Raw genomic sequence first — 20,149 nt, 5'->3', positions numbered from 1 at the left:
GACCATATTTGAATTGAAAAACAACTTTGGTACTTTAGACCAATTACATTCAAATTAATGGTACGCAGACCATATTTTCTATCCTATTTGGGCCATACTAGTCACTTCATAACCTGCAAAACAGTACATATACAATATATACCATTCACCCATTCATTATCATGAATGGCCCACATAGCTGGTTAGTAAAACACATTATGCATCACGTAAACATTTGCAGCAATTAATCAAGGGCACCAATAATCTACCAATTATTCAGTCCTTATTAATTCTAATCAAGTTGTTTTAACCTTAAGGATTTGTAGACCTAATCAAGAGTTTTATGACTAAAAGGGCTCCCACTTAAACCAATAAATTCATATGCTTTACTAATTTTAAACATAAAAATGTATTTCAAGTCTAACCGGAAACATACAAATTTAATTAAAATTTAAAGCTCATATAAATTTATAATTGAATCCAAAAAGTTTAATTTAATTTCAGTCGTATTTAAATTAATTCATGATTTTAATTTTAGTAAAATAATTAGAATAAATAAAATTTATTATAATTACAATATTCAAAATTAAAATCCAAGAAAATAATTTAAATTATTAATTTTAAAATTAATTAAAATTACGTGAACTGAAATTTTCAAATTAAACATTCAAAACGATCTAATCGTAACGCAAACACCCTACGCATTGCACGCCCATGGGCCGCACGCACACAGACTTTGCTGGCCATGTGCGCGCAGCCCATGCGCTCGTCGCATAGCTGCTGCATCTCCCATCGCAAGCCATCGCACGTTGTAGCGCTCGTCGCACGCGAGCCATCGCTCGCAGTGCGCGCTCGCCAGTGCGCGCTCCATCGCTCGCTGTGCGCGCGAGCCATCGCTCGTTGTGCGCGCGACATCTCTCGCTGGGCGCGCAACATCGCTCGCTGTGCGCGCGAGCAACGCTGGGCGCAGCGCTCGTGGCACGCGAGCTTGCGCTCGCTGCGCGCAAGGCTGCGCGCTCTTGCGCGAGGCAGTGCGCGTTGTGGCGCAGCTCGCTTGCTGCCCACACGCGGCTGCCTTGGCTTGCCTTTCGCCCATGCCCATTTGTTCATAGCTCGTGGCCCACGACACAAGGCAGGGCTGCTGCCTTGTGCTCGTGCACCATGCCTTGCTCATTGCATTGGTGCCGCACGGGCGACGAGCTCCCTTGCTCGTCGTCGCATGCCCGCACTATACAACACCCCTTTAGGGTAACACGAAGCGTCCATTGCTTTGTGCGTGCAAGTTATATGAACGAATCGCATAAAAATTTAAAATTTATATTTAAAATTAATGACAAATTAATAAATAATATTAATTTCATAATTTTAGGGCGAAAAATCGAAAATTTATTATTCAATTGATTTCCGATTGTTATGGATTCAAGTCTAGGTCATAAAAATTTAAAATTTATCATAAATTTACAATTTTTATGGTGGTTTTTAATCATAGGTTTCTAATTAAATTATAATTAATTATGAAAATCAAATTAATTCTAAATTATTCTAATTTTCAACAAATTAATCATAATTACAAATTAGATTGCATACTTAACAAGGCTAGGCATTAAAACTTGTTAAACATATACAGTAGGTCAATCAAAAATTCAAGATTTATCAACAAGAATCGCAAATATTTAATTTAACATCTTAAATTTACGAAATTTTGCATCCGAAAAACTAAAACCTTCGAAAAGTCATAGTTAGGCTTCGAATTTGAGAATTCTGGGTTCGGCAGAAAAATACTGTTTTTGTCAAAATTTTAGAATGCCTTTTACATGCGGAATTGACACAAAAATCACTCGATTTGGATGAGTAACGAAGAAACTGCCGAAAAACTGCGTACGTATAATTAAATAAACGCAATTTGCAATTAATTAACAATTACGAAAATTAATCACCCCTTTTAATTCTTGCAAATTTGTAATATTTAATCATGTTCATGCAAATTAGATTATGAAAATAATAAGGGGCTCGTGATACCACTGTTAGGTTATGATACATATGATATTACATAAATCATGCGGAAACAACCATTAACCCAGGAATACATATTATTTACACATAATCATATAGCATAATTTAGATGCATACTCTTTGTTGCGTGCCCTCCCTAGCTGCGCCCGAACCGAACAAGAACAAGTCTTTAGGACTCCAAGTGTCGTCCCTCCGTAGATAGTCCACAGCACGTCCGGATCCGCCTTAAGATTGACCAACTAGAATCGCCCTTAAGGTACTAGAATTTTCGGCACTTTTGAGCAAGATGTGTGACTGAATTTTTCTCTCAAAAACTCACTTTGAATACTTTAAAACTCGTCATAAATTGTGAACCCAGGCCACATATTTATAGGGGTATGGAAAGAGAATTGGAATCCTATTAGGATACGAATTAATTAAACTTAGAATCCTACAAGAACTCTAATTAATTAATTTATCAAATAGAATTAGGAATTTAATCATTAACCGAACTCTGCACGTTTTAGGAATCGTGTATGAACACAAACTCACACACACACACACGGCAGCCACGATGGGCCGCCCATGCGCGTGCGTGCGAGCAGCAGCCCACGCAGCGAGGCCCACGCAGCCGCGGCCTTGGCGCGCGCTGGGCCTGCCTTGCGGTAGGCCTGGGCGCTGCCTTGGCTGGGCTTGTGGCGCGCGTTTGGCTTGCTGGGCGATGGCCTGGCTTCGAGCTGGGCCCTCGTCCGGCAGGCCTCGTCCGATGCTTATTCGTACGATACGCTTCCGATTAAATTTCCGATTCCGGAATTCATTTCCGATACGAACAATATTTAACATTTCCGATTCCGGAATTAATTTCCGTTTCGAACAAATATTTAATATTTCCGTTTCCGGAATTATTTTCCGATTCCGATAATATTTCCGATTCTGACAATATTTTCGTTTCCGGCAATATTTCCGATTCTGGCAATATTTCCATTTCCGATAATATTTTCCGATACGTACCATGTTTCCGTTTCCGGCAACATCTACGACTTGGATAATATTTATATTTCCGATACGATCCATATTTCCGTTTCCGGCAATATCATCGTTTCCGGAGTATTCATTTCTTGCCTGTGACGATCTCAGCTCCCACTGAAACCAAGATCCGTCGATTCCGAATATCCATAGATGGAGTATCTAATGCCATTAAATACTTGATCCGTTTACGTACTATTTGTGTGACCCTACGGGTTCAGTCAAGAGTAAGCTGTGGATTAATATCATTAATTCCACTTGAACTGAAGCGGCCTCTAGCTAGGCATTCAGCTCACTTGATCTCACTGAATTATTAACTTGTTAATTAATACTGAACCGCATTTATTAGACTTAACATAGAATGCATACTTGGACCAAGGGCATTATTTCCTTCATTTTCACATGATGTTTTCCTTGAAATTTGTTTTTCATCAAAAATCATTTTCCTTTGAAAATGGTTTCCGTTGAAACAAATGCAACATTAATCTAAGTTAGCCTATTTAAATGCGTAACAAATCAACAATTGTTACAAGAAATAACAGGCATAATACGACCTGCAACATTAAAGTCATAAAGACACACATGCATCATGCATGAAGAGTTTCCTCACATGGAACACGATACACGTACACAACATCAGGACAAATGCCAACATGTGACTTTTAGATTTGTTTGAGCTAGTGTTTGGTTTAATTTATTTTGTCTATAGTTTGTGTTTTTTATTTAAGCTTAACTTAACTTATATTGCCTGAAATTTATTTTATCCGAGAAAACTTATAGGCCAGCAATGTCTCATATGAGAATAAAAAACCATTACTATTAGACCAAGACCTCATTAGTATAATAGTACGTAGAATTTTATTGATTGTTGTCCCAACTCGTTTATCGAAAGTATGATTCATGTTCGTCGAATTTCTTTTTAATAAAAAGAATTATATGTTACAACTTTAGTAGGCCAAAGCAAACCCATCATAACAAAGAGCCATATACAGGTTGTTTATATACGTACTCCTACAGTCTTATAACGTTACAAAAGAACATACCATATATATCTCATTCCTATCAATTTACTGGCCAAATCTGAGCAAAAAATATCCATCAAACTTGTTTCAGAAAGCTTTAATTGAAGCTGCTAAACAACCTTACCACTTAGGTCCTATGGATCTAGTTATGTTAACTATCGATCCTATACAAAAAGGTCTTCTCTTTACAATAAAGCATTCTCCCCTTTTTTCATCATCCGAATCACATGATAATAATATTGAAATTATTCGAACCAAAGTCGTGTCACATTTATTAGAGAAGCTTAAACACTCACTTTCTACCTCTAGTCTATTTCTATCCATTAGCAGGTCGTTTCACTACACAAAACAACCCGATCATTATACAAGCTCGGTCTTTATTGATTGCAACAAAGGTCCAGGAGCACGGTTCATCCACGCAACTTCCGTTAACATCACTATCTCCGATGTACTTTCACCGGTTGATGTTTACATCGTTCATTCTTTCTTTGATCTTGGTGAAAACTATGTAAACTACGACTGTTGGTCATAATAAGGCGTTACTATCGATCCAGGTAACAAAACTTTTAGATGGGGTGTTTATTGGGTTTAGCATGAGTCATAGTGTGGTTGATGGTACATCTTTATTCATTTTGTCAATATGTTGTCTGAAATTTTTAAATCTGATGATTTTACCATTATTTCACGTGCCCCAATACTTAATCATATGCCTTGGTATATTCCGGAACTTAAATTTCTGTTTCTTGACGTGGAAGGGTTTATTTGTCATGCGTATAAACCCGACCCATTAAAGGAAAAAATCTTTCACTTTTCACCAAATTCAATGGAGAGACTCAATGACGTGGCTAACCAAGAATGTGGTAACCAAAATGTTTTATCATCTCCCCAAGATTTAACCGCGCTTGTATGGAGGTCCATCACCAGAGTTCGGAACTTACCAAGTATGAGCAAACCACTTGTTTTATGGCTATGGGTTCTAGAACTCTGGTCAACCCACCTCTATTGGATGACTATTTTGGGAATTTTATGATTAGTAACAAATGGGCTTGCAAGGAAGAGGAATTATTAGGCAATGGTTTAGGTTGGGTAGAAATGAATTTACGTAAAATCATTATGTCCACTGATGGGAAATCGATACTTGGTACGTACAGAACATTGGCTAATTCCCCAATAGTGATTCCGCGTGAAACGAACCCCGGGCCTCATGTGATGACCTGGTGATAATAGGAGGATCTTCGAGGTTCGATATGTATGGGCTTGTATTCGGGATGGGTCGGGCCTTGACTGCTCGTATGGGTTACGAGAATAAGGATGATTGGAAAATAACTGCAAATCTTGGGTGTGAAGGGGGTGGAAGTGTTAATTTGGAAAATTTCCTTAGGACTCATATTATGGCCTTACTTGAAGTTGATCAAGAGTTTATGGGTTTTGCGTCATAGATAGTGTAGATCGATATGAATATGTAACTATTTAGGCGGTGGATTTGTATGTAACAAAAGTTACGCAAAAACTCATACAAGATTGTCGTATGTGTAGGATTAAGTTTTTACCATACAATTTTACTTTTTAATCAAATAGCTAGATACTTAATGTGATTTAATAGTTACATTCTATTATTAGTTACACTCTCCAATAAAGCATTTAAAATTATAGTTAAATACTAGTAATCTTTTTAAATGTTGACAACTTGATGCCAACCGTCTTACGCATATAAAAGTTTCATATGAGATACACTCTAAAATCTATCATCACATATAATAAATGATTGCAGGATAAAACATGGGAAATATAACTAACAATGCATTAGATGCATCCTGGCGTATCTATTATGAAATGATAATTAATCCAAAAATAAGAAACATACCACCTCACAAATATGCGTAAATAAGAAATTCGTTCCATAAATCGTGGTTTTTTTACAACTACTTTTACAAAAGTTTGATGTTTTATATATTTATTTATTAATTTATTTAATTATTCTAGATGATTGGAAACGATTAATCACTTAATTTCTCAATCGTTGTAGATCTAGAATAACAAACTTAAGCGTCATTACAAAGCACATTACACCAATAAGATCAAATTATCATCTTAATTAAGTTAAGCTTTAAACAAAATGACACCCATCAAACTCGTTTCAGAATCCTTTGTTAAACCAAAACACGAAATCGAAGCCGCTAAACAACCTTATCATTTGGGACCCATTGATCTTGTCTTTTTATCAATGGATCCTATTCAAAAAGGCCTTCTTTTTTTATTATCATCTTCCCAAACCAGCCATAATCATAATATCAATGACATTACTCGTACCCTAATCGTGTCTAATCTATTAGAAAAGCTCAAACATTCACTCTCAATCGCCCTCTTACACTTTTATCCATTAGCTGGTCGTTTTACCACACAAAAACAACCTGAACAAAACACGAGCTTTGTCTTCATAGATTGCAACAAAGGTCCTGGAGCGAGATTCATTCATGCTACTGCCCTTGACCTCACTGTATCCGATGTTCTTTCTCAGGTTGATGTTTCCGTCACTCATTCTTTCTTTGATCTTGGTGAGAAAAACCCAAATTATGATGGTCATACTAAGGCTTTACTATCGATCCAGGTAACGGAACTTTTAGATGGGGTGTTCATTGGGTTTAGCATGAATCATAGTGTGGCAGATGGTACCTCTTTTATTCATTTTGTCAATATGTTGTCTGAAATATATAAATCGAATGATTATGAGATCACGAAGATTTCACGTGTGCCGATATTTAATTATAGACCTTGGAATGTCCAAGTCATTAAATTTCCGTTTGTTGATCCGGAAGAGTTTTTATGTCGTGGGTATGAACCCGGCCCGTTGAGGGAAAGAATCTTCCACTTTTCATCGAGCTCGATAGCGATACTTAAGGCTAAGGCTAACCAAGAACGTGGAACCAGTAATGTTGTTATATCATCCTTTCAAGCTTTAACCGCGTTTGTATGGAAGTCAATCACTCGGGTTCGAGACTTACCACTAGATCAAAAAACTACTTACTTATTGGCTATTGGTGCCAGGGGTCGACTCGATCCACCCGTTTCAGATGACTATTTTGGCAATATTCTTAGTTATGACAAATGGTCTTGTAATGTGGGTGACTTATTTGGTAATGGACTGGGTTGGGCGGCAATGAAAGTACAAGAACTTATTGTGGCCCACACTGGGAAAGAAATACTTGACGGATTTAATGTGTTTGCGAATACCCCAATGGTGATCCCACCAAGTGCTTCAGACCCGAATTCTGTTGGAGTACACGGTGTGATAATTGGAGGCTCAGCAAGGTTCAATATGTATGGGGCTGAGTTCGGGTTGGGTCGAGCATTGGCAGCTCGTATGGGTTATGCGAATAAGGAGGATGGAAAGATAACTGCAAATTATGGGTGTGAAGGGGGAGGAAGTGTGGAATTGGAAATATGTTTAAGACCTCATATCATGGCTGCCCTTGAATCCGATGAAGAATTTATGAGTTTTGTGTCAATCAATCCCTCTGTTCCCTTATGTTCTTCCTAGTTGGAGTCGGAGAGGAGATTAAGAAAAATAGAATCTTGATATAATTGGGTGTAAGAGTAATTATTAAATTTAGAAGATTCTACTTTTAAAATAAATAAAAGAGAGAGAAATGAAGAAAGAAAGAAAGAAATGAGAGATATTTGTTAATAAAATAAGGTGGGTGTACTGAATGAATTAGGGGGTGTGAATAAACTAAAAAAGATGGGTGGGGAAATCAATGAGAATAATATGGCAGGTGAATGGAATAAAGATAAATATTGTAGAATGAAGGCATTTGGAGAAAAAAAAAATCTAAAAAAAGAAAAGATTCACATTGAAAAAATAAAAAGAAATATAAATTCAGGAAAAGGGAAGAACTTTTAGAAACGGAAGGAGTAATTGATTATCTTGTCCTCGGGGATATGTGTTAATTATTTCTCATATTACTTTGTATTTTGTGGGAGTAACATATATCTTTTCATGTCGTGTTTTATTATGAGTATATTTTCGTTTTCAGAAACTTTTATGTTAAAATATTATTCCCAAAGTTTCCACTTCGCCATTATTGTTAATTATTTATCTATCTCCTATCGTCTCTACACATATCTACATCATTTTTTCTCACATTAAATTATTCACTCACTTTTAAATATTAACAAAACAATTTTATACATCGCAACTCACATCTTTATTGTAAAAAATCGACTCAAACTAAAATAAAAATGTGTACATATTCCTACATTTACTAATGTATAGCTTAAACCATTAATATCCTTTATTATAAATGAGTAAAATACATTGATACCAATTAACAAGAATTTACGTGACTGTTTAATTCGGGCTTTATTTCACAAAAAGTTAAGTAATTAAAAGTTGTAGGAGTATATTTTTGTACAAACATTTTTTGTAAATGGTAATGTGGACAACTATGAGTAATTTCTAAAATAGAGCCATCATTATAAAAAAAATGAGTCACATCAATTTTTGCAGTATAATTTCACCATTTCATTTAGCTAGGTTCGCTCATTTGACATGATCCACATTCTTACACATTAGTGTAGCAGGAGTACAACTTATATGAATTATAATGGCAGAACTGTCCATCAATAATGTGATGAAAAATTACATTTTCTTACTCTAAATGTTTACTTGTATTTCAGAACTTTTGAAAATTTAGAATAAAGAAAAAAAAAGTAAAAAAATCATAACCATTCATTTTAAGGAAAAGGTAAAAAGATCATAACCATACATTTGTCTCGGTACTTTTGTGTAGAATGAGAGTGATAAAGAATGCCTCATTATTGAGGAAATTAAATAATCATGGTATATTGGGTTCTACCATTATAAAACCAAATCATATAACTTTACATGTAATTATTTGGTTAGTGAATCATATGTAAGTAGTCTATCCATTGTTTCTTCCTTCAATAATATCAAGAAGTAGGACCCGTGCAACACATGGATGTTAGTAAATTTGTTTATGGAACATTATCATTACTCGTAAACAATAATTTATAATTGAGAAATACTTTTATTGACATAAAATTTATTTGTATTTTGTTATGTGTGGTTGAAAAAATATGAGATACAACTTAAACACAATAACACAGTAAAATTTTAAGTTTGTGTAAAACATAATTAGTTTAAATTGATCAATATTAATTAAACATGATGTACATTGTACTATGTACATAAAAAATATATATATAACTTGTTATTTTCAACTTTTTCGGGAAAAAATTAAAGAAAAATTATGTTTAAGAAACATAAGAGCTACGGAGTACAATTTTAAAAAAAAAACTTTGATTCATTTTTTAAGACACTTAAAATTTGACCCCCAATTAGATACGTGTTAATACTCGAATTGTAGATTAAAATCTATATAGTTTCTTAATTATTATGTTTAGCATATATTTTTAAGTTTAGGTTAGAATTCATATAAAATAGATGTGCTAGATTATATGATCTAAATTACCACAAGATTATAGAATTTATAGTCTTAATTTTTTTTGTTATAAATGTCTTGTGTCATTTCTAATGATTACTCACTCGTTCCATAATGATGTTCCAATTTAGAATTTCGAGACTATTTAAATTAAAGAGAATCTTATAAATTATTTTCAATACAAAAGAAAAATAATAATTCATGTGGGTCTTATTTGATCCGTTTCAATGAGTACTTTAATAATATCAAAATTTATAGTTTTTGTTAATGTATAATTAGAGATATAAATGATACAAAACGTGCATTGAAAAACTGAAAAGTAAAAATTAGAACATCATTATGGAACAGGGGGAATATACGATGCATATACGATTAACTAAAAGAGAGGAAATAACTTTGGTAATGACAAATGTCACTCATTGATTCACCTCTCTTTTAAAATAATTCAAATATTTTTTTCTCTAACTATCTCTAAATAAAAATCTATTATGGAATACATAATACGAAGTATTAGATTTTCTAAATGTAAGGAATGTATGCGTATACGATTAACTAAATATACTATTGATTTTATTTATCACATGGATATCTTTATATTTACAAAGTATATGACTATTTTTTCATTGTATATTATTTAATATATATATATATATATATATATATATATATATATATATATATATATATATATATATATATATATATATATATATATATATATATATATATATATATATATATATATTATTGGATCTAGCTTCAATAAATATCTTATATCTATAAACTATAATAAAAGAGAGGAAATCAATGTGGTGATCACAAATGTCACTCTATGATTCGCCTCTCTTGTAATATAAACAACTAAAATATTATATTTTGATATACTATGCCTGTTAAATACATTATTTGTTCACCATATAAATAAAATCGCTGTAATCTCAAAAATAATCGTAATCATATTAACTATAATCTAACACCTAATTGAAATTTATGGAATTGATAAGATCTTATTTCAAGAGAATAAACTTGAGATGGGGCGGATAACAAAATGGGTACGGGTAACACAATAAAAAATGATATAGTATTTGTAGACACCTACTTTTGTCCCAATTCCCGAAAGGGAAGGTTCGATGATGAGAACGTAAATCTCCACTTGACAACGCATCTCCTATAAAATAACGAATCTCAATTCCCCTTTTCATTTCACCCGAAACCTGCTATTTATAGAAACCTGCTATTTATGGAAACCTGCTAAAAATAGTAACTGTCGTAATGGGTAGTTGTTAAAAGTGGCAAGTCATAAAAGATAGAAACCTGTCAGAAGTAGGTGTTGCACTCCAACATAAATCCTAAATGAGATAAAATTGCGAGAGAATCCTATTCCTAATACGATTCGAAAATAAGAGTTACGTATTAATTAAGATCCTAACGAGCCTAGAGTTCGTAACGGGCCCAGATGCATTCCATCATAAAATTAATACGCATTAAAAGACTCGATTAAAGTCTCATACACTCCGGATTCTAAGAATCCTAATCTGACAAAGAAACGGCCAAGACCCTATTTTCAACGCCTGGCTCTGGGCGCCGAAATCTTGCTGGGCGCTGAAATTACCTGGGACGTGTTCTTTCCTAATTCCTCGTGCATTAGAGTTCTACAATTCTATCTTTCCACGAACTATTTTCTATAAATAGGGCCCTAAGTTCGACGTGAAAAGAACACACAACACACAATTATTATTATGAGTATTGACTCTAAACCCCTAAGCCTAAGCCTCACGCTGCAAAACTGATCACGCGTTCTGTCGCAATCGATCCATAAATCGAACAGAACGTATCCTGTCCCATAATTTGAGATTCGTTAAATAAAAGGAGAAATAGCAAAGTCAAAGTGGTTAGTTTTCCGAGAACCGTGACGCACCTCTCAAGGGTGCGTCGTAATGTGTCCCTTTTCCATGGTTTAATTGCTTTCCTTGCCCTTTTACGAACTGTTAAACTAATTAAATCTGATTGTTCTATCACGCCTAATAAAGATAATATGTTGGGAAATTGGATTATCATGCTAGGTCCCTTAAAACAATCTAAATCAGATAATCGCGTTCGATCTAGTATTATATGTTGCATATTGTTAAAATCAACTCAGATTAGTTTAATAGTTAACGCATGTCCCTTCAATTATTTATGCTGAGCTAGTAAGGATATCCTGCCTCTGGAGTTATCGAAGAGCGAGTACTCCTCTCGGTAGTTATAGTCCCCCGAACCCTCAATCTCTACCTTGCGGGTGTATGTTGAGAGATCCCCACACCAGGGATCACAAGGGAACCTACGGCCGTCGTGGTCAAACATAATTGCACTTCCTTTATGTCACGATAACCGGGTTTTGTCAGTTTTTCTCATTGTCTTTAAAAACTGAATGGCGACTCCTATATTACTAGTCAATTGGGTGTAAACTCACAGGAAATCCAATTACACTTGATTTGACAAAAAGAAACGTCACACCCACGAGGGACAAGGTCACGCATTAGCCTCGTGCTTTTTCGACCCCCTCACAGTGGCGACTCCACTGGGGATAGTGAAGGAAATACTCGTGCTCGTAGGTAATCAAAATAGCCGAAGGGTGAAACGATCCTACCCCGCGTTTATTTCCCCATCAAGTTGGGACGACCTGAAAATCAGCATATTAATGTGATCGGACAGAACCGCATAACGAATCTTGGCTCCCTTGATGTTTCATCTCGGGAGTTGGGACTAAGGATACCCATCGCCAACCGGGGGGTGCATACGCTTCGAATGTTGTCCACTCGGCACTTTCGCTAGTAGTACACCCGTCCCAAACCCAATCGCTCGCCCATTAGGTCCCTCTCCTTGGTGCATGCCCCCTTGGCTTACATCGTGATTGGCCTCTTGGGCGAAATTCGTCTGTTGAAGGCACTACCTCGACCGGGGAATGTGTTGGATCTGCGATAGAAGCGGTACCAAGCCAGGCGCAAATACTACCCATAGAAGCCTATCATAAACTACATGACATATTACTATTGCTTCTTGATGTAATGTTAGTTATGTGTAGCGAAATATGTGATTGTGTGTGACAAACAATATTAGAAAACCAACGACCTTAAAAAATTGCCCAAACATTCATAAACCAATTGGCCAAAGAGTTATACTAAGATACGTGTTCCGCAAACCCGAACGATCGCCACAAGAATAAGCGACGCTCGGGATGGCCTGTAACGAATCCCGCAAACGCTGCACAACGCGTAAGGACGTTATTAGGCAAGCACGCTAAATCAAAGTCGCATAAAAAAAAATTGACGTGAACAGAAAACGAGAACCAACCAGGGATGCATTTTCAACGCCCCTGGCTGGGTGCCAAAATTTCTCACGCCCTACGTTGGGCGCTGAAGTTGCTGCCTGGACTTTTGGTCAGGCGCAGTAGCCTCGGTGCCCGCGCAAAAAAATATGTAGCAAAAAAATAAACCGTTCGTAAAAATTGCTGCAAGGGCGTATGAAAAGCACTCGATTCTTAAAGCGACTAAAAATATATAAATAACTCTTCGAGTCGTTGTTAGGCCTCCTACGACGACAATGCTCGGCACCTAAACCAAACATGCCAATAACTATGAATGTCACAATGGGCAAGTGTTTCGAAAATCCAAAGAATGACCAAAAGAAAGAACCAAAAGTGTACCAACAAAAGAAAGAGCGAAGAAACCAATAGAGAGAGTCAAAGTCTAGACTAAGTAATGCTTGAAACTTTGGGGCCTAAACTTTAGCTTATCTTATGCATAGGACTGGTCCTGCCACTTGGTGCCGATCGGGAAATCAAAGGTTAGTGCGTCTCGAAGATACATCGCCAACACCAGGTTTAGTAACTCCAGGTTCCGTCCGTCATCCCTCATTTCAAGGATCTCCGCTTCCCTAACCTCGATTCGCACCCTCAAACATGTCTATAGAAGAGCTACAGAACCAAATGGCCCAAATGACCCTACTCATGAACCAACTGAAAATGGAAAACGAATCCTTAGCGGCTGCGCAAGCCAAATATTTTGCATTACTGGTCATTTGGCCTCCTGAAACCGAATTAGTCCAAAAATTCATTGACAACCTGGACCCAATTTACAAACCACATCTTAGATACTTGGGCCTTGATACCTTCAAGAGGGTTTATGATGTAGGGATAAATATCGAGGATGACCCCACACAAACAATACAAAGTAAACCCGCATACAAAAGCAACGCCTACAACAGGGGCAACACATCCCAAGCCCAAGAGGTCCATGCTGTGGAAGAAACCCCAACCCGAAGGAGCCCGGGAATGTGGACCCGAGGTCGAAAGTTTGCCCCACTCGGGTCGACTCTAGTACAAGCTTTCCAAAGACTGACCAATCAGGGAAAACTAAGGCCCATAGGCCCCACACCCGACCCTCCAGTCAAAAATAAGTGCTGGGTCGAGGGCGCTCGCTGCGAGTTCCATCAAGGGAATGGGCACGATACTGAAAACTGCTGGAATCTAAAAAACACAATCCAGGATATGATAGAGGATGAAATAACACCTCTCCCCAACGTTGGCAAACCCAACAAAAACAAGAGCCCACTCGGTTCTTGTCACATCTCTCTTGACCAACCAGAAAATATGAACTTTGACCCTACGGCGTATATTACGCCCCAAGGTGCACCACTCGCCATGGTCCCTATGGATCAAATCGAGAGAGAAGTGTGCAGTGTGTGGGATGATGATGCTGAAGATGTTTACCTATCTCAAGTATCGGGCCAGGACCTCTTTACTGAAACTTGGCCCAGATCTGGAATTTTCCATGACTGTCATACTTTGGATGAGGCACCCCACCTCACCAAGACCAAAACAGCAGAAATATTGGGCAACCAGGCTCTATGGACATTGTTTAACGAATCAAGGCCTATGGAGGACGAGACTGTAATGACTACCCTAGCTTACAAGATGAAGGTTTCGATCCAACCCGGTTAATCTCTCCTGCATCAACACTAGAAGAGATCGAGAACGGATGGGTGAAGACATATCAGTGGGTCAACGCAAAAGGAATAGAATTCAAGATGAGTACCGGTGAAGAACCAAGGTTTTACGAGACTAAACCCAAGGCTTGAGCCATATAGAGCACCATAGTAAAAAGCGCCTAGTAGTTCTTTAGATTGGTAGAAAAAAATAAAGACTTTAGAAGGTCCTAAGACCCCTTAGAATATGGGTTAATTTTATTTCAGTGTGTTTTCCTTACTTTCCGAATTAATAAAGGCGTAATATTCCTCCTAAAAACTTTATTTGTAACACTAAACGAGCACCAAACGTACTTGCAAAGAGGCGGCCCACTCTAGGCCCAATAAACAAGGCCCACTCGGTCTTGAATCGTGACATCGAAATTCATCAAACCCCAAAAGAGAACCACATTATCATATTACCAAAAAATGAGGGTCTAACCCATGCAACCCAAAGAAATCAAAAGGAAATCAAATTCAAACCATGCAAATGTTGCTCAAGAAAAAACTCATAAAAATAAACACCGCCCCCGGCATCAACACGCACCTCAGCCCACTCAAAAGCCTACACAAAGATCTTCATATCTTCCACACACTAACCCGATTCTCAAAACCGTTTTGAGTCACGAATAGGAAAAATTAATCCGGACAAAAATGCGTCTCACGCTAACAGTCAAAAAAGCCTCCGAAATATCCTCAAAATTGATTTTAATACGAGTAAAAAGCAAAGCACAAAACAAAGAGAAAAGAAATAAATGCAAGAACATGTGAAGCAAAGCGTCAAAAACGACCGCCCAGAAATCAATTTCAGCGCCCAGCGCTGGGCGCCGAAATCTCTGACGCCCCAGCCTGGGCGTTGAAACTCTCTGCCTGCCTAAATTGTTTTTCCAGAAGTGCTCGTCATTTTATCCGCACATAACGGAAAAATAACGAACACTTGGGGGGTACAGCACGTATCCAGATATGCGTACCACTCCAAAAAAAATAGCCGTACAAAAAACACATGGAATTTCATTTTTATACGCGGCTTACGGCGAAAACAGCAGACGAAAATAATGATGATACTTCACTCATTTGACCGATTAAATAATATGTTTCCACCTCAGGGCATATCTATTAAGATCCGGCATCCTAGAATTTATTCTAGCTAGAACTACGCGTGACCTGATTCTAACAAAGACACGTAGGCAATCCTATTTATGGATTCGGTCCAATTAAAACAGCAAAATATATATACATTGTGCAAAAGTGTTAAGACATACATAAAATGAAAAAAGAGGAGAAGCAAAAAATGAAAGTAGAACTAAAATACGCCTTTATTAAAAAAAATGATAAGAAGGAAAACAAAAGTGCTAGGAATGAAAAACAAACACAACTGAAATAAATAAAGGGCACCTACACCCTAGCAAGAACTACACTACTCTAGTTCTTCCGGATCATCAAATAAAGTCTTGTAGAGGGCAATGTTCGCAGGGTCCACCCCCACTGTCTTCTGCACTGCCCCTATATCAATCTCCATAAGAACCGGCTTCTGGACACTAACTTCCAAAGATGCCAATACTTCAGAAACATTCTCAGTTACAGCCTGCTCAGCCTCAAGGGCATAGACAATGGTGGGAGAAGGATTATCAACATCAACTGAATTAGTCACTGGTTCTACTAGCGGCTGAGCCTTCCTAACCCATACATTGTTCCGGCGACGATCTCCGCGAGAGCTTGCATTTCTTTTAGCAACGGCAGACCCTTTCATGTTAGGCATCTTCTTAGGCCTAGAACTGGAACGGGGAGAAACTTCCTTTCGCTTTCGATCAGGACGAGCTTTCACAGTCTTAATACCATGGGTGCGAGGATTGGCAGAATCACGGCCCTCATATCTAACCCGAATACGAGGTATTAAAAGCTCAGCCGGCTCCCCATTTCGAGCCTCGGTCCTCACGGCTTTATCATCGGAACTCATCCACAACTTGTAGTTTTCAGAAAGACCCACAAAGCCATTTGTAGTTACGGCCCAACGCAGGAGACCATCATAATACTTAGCCCATGCTTGAACCCGTGCTTGTGAAAAGGCCGCTACTTTAGGTGGTACTGTATCAGAAAAAGGGATAGTCTGCCTTAAACCGTATTGACGCATGACTCGGTAAGGGAAGATATAAATGGGCCGGGATAGCCCCAACAAAGAAACATAAACCGATACATCAGAACCCCCCGTCATAGTAGTCAAACCCCACCACGGTACCACCCACTTAATAGAACAGATACCATGAGTAAAAAAAGGAGGCCCACTCGGCCTCGTCCTGGCCTCGGTGCAAACACTTCCGGTTACCCAAGGCTATAGGGCGATAGTGTTTAGGATCGGCGGGAATTTCTAAGAGCCTAAGTCGTTCCATGAGCAAAATCTGCAAAAAAAACGGGTACGATCAGATCAAAAAATAATAAATAAATAAACGAAGCCTGGGGTGCAGTTTCAACGCCCAGGACCAGGCGCCGATAATTCTAACGCCCAGCCCTGGGCGCTGAAACTCAGCTTCAGGCAGGACGAGTAAAAAAGGAATGCAAAAAAAAAGATGCGCAAGGAAAAGATCGATTACCTGCAGTAATAGGGGGCTCCCCTTAAAACATTCAGATTTGGCATCCTTCTTCAGTTCATCCGCACTCAGCAAAGTCTCGGCAACAACCAATGGTATGATAGAATAGCAACTTTCCATCTGGCTAATCAAGGGGATCAACCTTATGTCACCGAACTCACCATTGTTATTCGACAGCAAATAATGATTCAACAAGCAAAATACAAGGGCTCGAATGTTCAATTTTTGTTCAGTCATATTTTTACTAGGTCTAAAGTGGTGTTTTACAAGCTTTGCCAAGTTAACCTCATCACCTACAACAATCTCAGCAAGCATGTTAGCATCTAGTCCTAGGAAAGCCCCTATGGTTGTTTTACCCTCTTCAATGGTGCCAGGGGTGGCAGGAGTAGCATTAGTAGGATAACCAAGGATCGCGGCAAATTCATCTGGCAAAGGACATATTTCGTTGCCCCGAAAGACAAAAACATGATGATCGGAATCCCAAAAGCCTAGGGATGCATGCAGGAAGTTATAATCAATATTAATTTGTTGTAAGCCTAAAAGTGCCTCTAAGTGGTATTCTTTCAACAAAGCCTTTTCTGTAGGAGTAAGGGCTCGTAGCCAACGCCTAACAACCCGTTGGAGTGAGAAAGGAGGAATCGACATAACGAAAGCAAGGAGTGATTAAAAACGCAGCAATTACAAGAGAGAAGGAAATTGAGAGTGATAGAAAATAGGGAAGTATCTAGCCCCTATATATAGCTGAAGACATCAAGTGACATCCTGATCCCATTCAGAACCAAAAATCGCCAGGAGAGGACTTTCAGCGCCCACGGCTGGGCGCCGAAATAATTAACGCCCTTCTTTGGGCGCTGAAAATGCAGCCCAAGGCTCAGATTTCACAAAACGCGGAACAGGAAAGGACTTAAAACCGTGTCGCTAGACACGAGGCCCTATTGCAATTAAGATCAAGCCCAAAAGCACCTTTAGCACCCAAATATAAAAAATGAATGTTAAAACTTGGTCAAAACTTAGACTCGTCTCAAGGAATATATGTGTACACTTTTCAAAACAAATATGAGGAAAATAAATATCAAGGTCATTCTTCGAAACACCAAAAAAAATATTGTTAAAGTCGTTGGTTTCTCAAAAATGAAAAATGTTTGTCAAAAGATTAATCCGGGCCAAGCTAAACCAAATATTATTGGAAAATAAACTTTGTCGCCCGGAAACTGAAGTCGCACTCCACGACTTCGTCAAAATAGCATACCACTATAAAGGTCACTCGCACATACGAGCATGACCCCAGACATGATTAAAAGACGTTATAAGCTACGTACCTCTCTTGGCAAAAATGACCGACGAGCCCAATTTCTTGGGAGCTCTCGAAAAAATATATACTCCAACAAAGGGTGTGCAAGGTTAAAATCATGTTCCCGGACTACGCTATACACAGTCCCGTGTTTGGATAATCTAAAAAAAAAACGGTATTTTAAACAAAAAATAATATCGTTAACAGAAATATACATAGTGTGGGCCCACTTATAGGACACACTTAATCAGGAAATATTGCGACCCACCAACAGGTTGCAAACACAAAAGCCCTTCTACATAGGCAAAATGAAAAGAAAGTAAGAAATTCAAAATGGGCTCGCCCACCTTCAACAGGCGGGGTCTGCGTCACTAGCCGCGCAGGTCCTCAGTTTTCGAAAAATAAATTCTTCAAATTTAAAATAGGCTCGCCATCTTCAGCCGGCGGGGTCTACGTCACAAACCACGTAGGTCCTTATTTTCAAAAAAGCACAAACAAATTTCAAAATAGATTCGTCCACTTCAATCGGACGGGGCGTCCACCCTCAACGGACAGGTTCGCCATCTTTAGCCGGCGGGGTCTACGTCACAAACCGCGTAGGTCCTTATTTTCAAAACATCAAAACAAATTCGTCCACTTCTATCGGACGGGGCGTCTACCCTCAACGGACAGGCTCGCCCACTTTCAGCGGGCGGGGTCTGCGTCACTAACCGCGCAGGTCCTTAGTCGCTGCAACGATAAATTTTTCTGGTTTTCCCTTTTCCACAAATCAAAGGATTGGTTTTTTCGTTTTTTAATAAAAAACGATGTGCTGGATTTTCCTTCGTTTTACATCCCATAAAAACAAGGGGGTTTTCTCGTTTAGCTAGCCCTGAAAATGAGAATCTTTAAAAACATTTTTACCTCGTGATTGGGCTTGGCCAGGCCCAATTACACTTTATAGCTTTGATTTCGAAAACTTCTGTAGCTACTCCCAATGACAAAGTGAGGGAGTTTCTACGCTTCTTTAGATACTTCCAATGACAAAGTGAGGGAGTTTCTATACTATCCGTTGACAAATCCCAATGACACGTGAGGGATATGTCGACACTTCAAGTGATGACCCTTAAGTCAAATGTTATCACTCAGAGGCTCGTGAGACCCTCGCAAAAGCAGGTCACCATGGCTTGTGTGACGCACTCCGTCTAATACTTTGACCATCGTCTTACTCCAAGACTCAGTCAAAGTGGGGGCTAACTGTAGACACCTACTTTTGTCCCCATTCCCGAAAGGGAAGGTTCGATGATGAGAACGTAAATCTCCACTTGACAACGCATCTCCTATAAAATAACGAATCTCAATTCCCCTTTTCATTTCACCCGAAACCTGCTATTTATAGAAACCTGCTTTTTATGGAAACCTGCTAAAAATAGTAACTGCCGTAATGGGTAGTTGTTAAAAGTGGCAAGTCATAAAAGATAGAAACCTGTCAGAATTAGGTGTTGCACTCCAACATAAATCCTAAATGAGATAGAAATTGCGAGAGAATTATATTCCTAATACGATTCGAAAATAAGAGTTACGTATTAATTAAGATCCTAACGAGCCTAGAGTTCGTAACGGGCCCAGATGCATTCCATCATAAAATTAATACGTATTAAAAGACTCGATAAAAGTCTCATACACTCCGGATTCTAAGAATCCTAATCTGACAAAGAAACGGCCAAGACCCTATTTTCAACGCCTGGCTCTAGGCGCTGAAATTACCTGGGAAGTGTTCTTTCCTAATTCCTCGTGGATTAGAGTTCT

General features: G+C 38.2%; 1 protein-coding gene and 1 pseudogene across 1 annotated transcript; both read left to right on the top strand.

The window, feature by feature from the left end:
• Positions 1 to 3,890: 3,890 nt before the first annotated feature.
• Positions 3,891 to 5,458, top strand: LOC110804161 (uncharacterized acetyltransferase At3g50280-like; annotated as a pseudogene).
• Positions 5,459 to 6,023: 565 nt separating this feature from the next.
• Positions 6,024 to 8,078, top strand: LOC110804160 (protein ENHANCED PSEUDOMONAS SUSCEPTIBILITY 1-like). The gene has a single exon (XM_022009728.2). The coding sequence runs from the start codon at positions 6,136 to 6,138 to the stop codon at positions 7,555 to 7,557; it is 1,422 nt and encodes a 473-aa protein (XP_021865420.1). The 5' UTR covers positions 6,024 to 6,135; the 3' UTR covers positions 7,558 to 8,078.
• The last annotated feature ends 12,071 nt before the right edge of the window (positions 8,079 to 20,149 follow it).

The sequence above is a fragment of the Spinacia oleracea genome, chromosome 3, assembly GCF_020520425.1.
Source record: "Spinacia oleracea cultivar Varoflay chromosome 3, BTI_SOV_V1, whole genome shotgun sequence".
In the NCBI taxonomy this organism is placed as follows: domain Eukaryota; kingdom Viridiplantae; phylum Streptophyta; class Magnoliopsida; order Caryophyllales; family Amaranthaceae; genus Spinacia; species Spinacia oleracea.
This window is presented reverse-complemented; position numbering and strand designations above follow the sequence as displayed.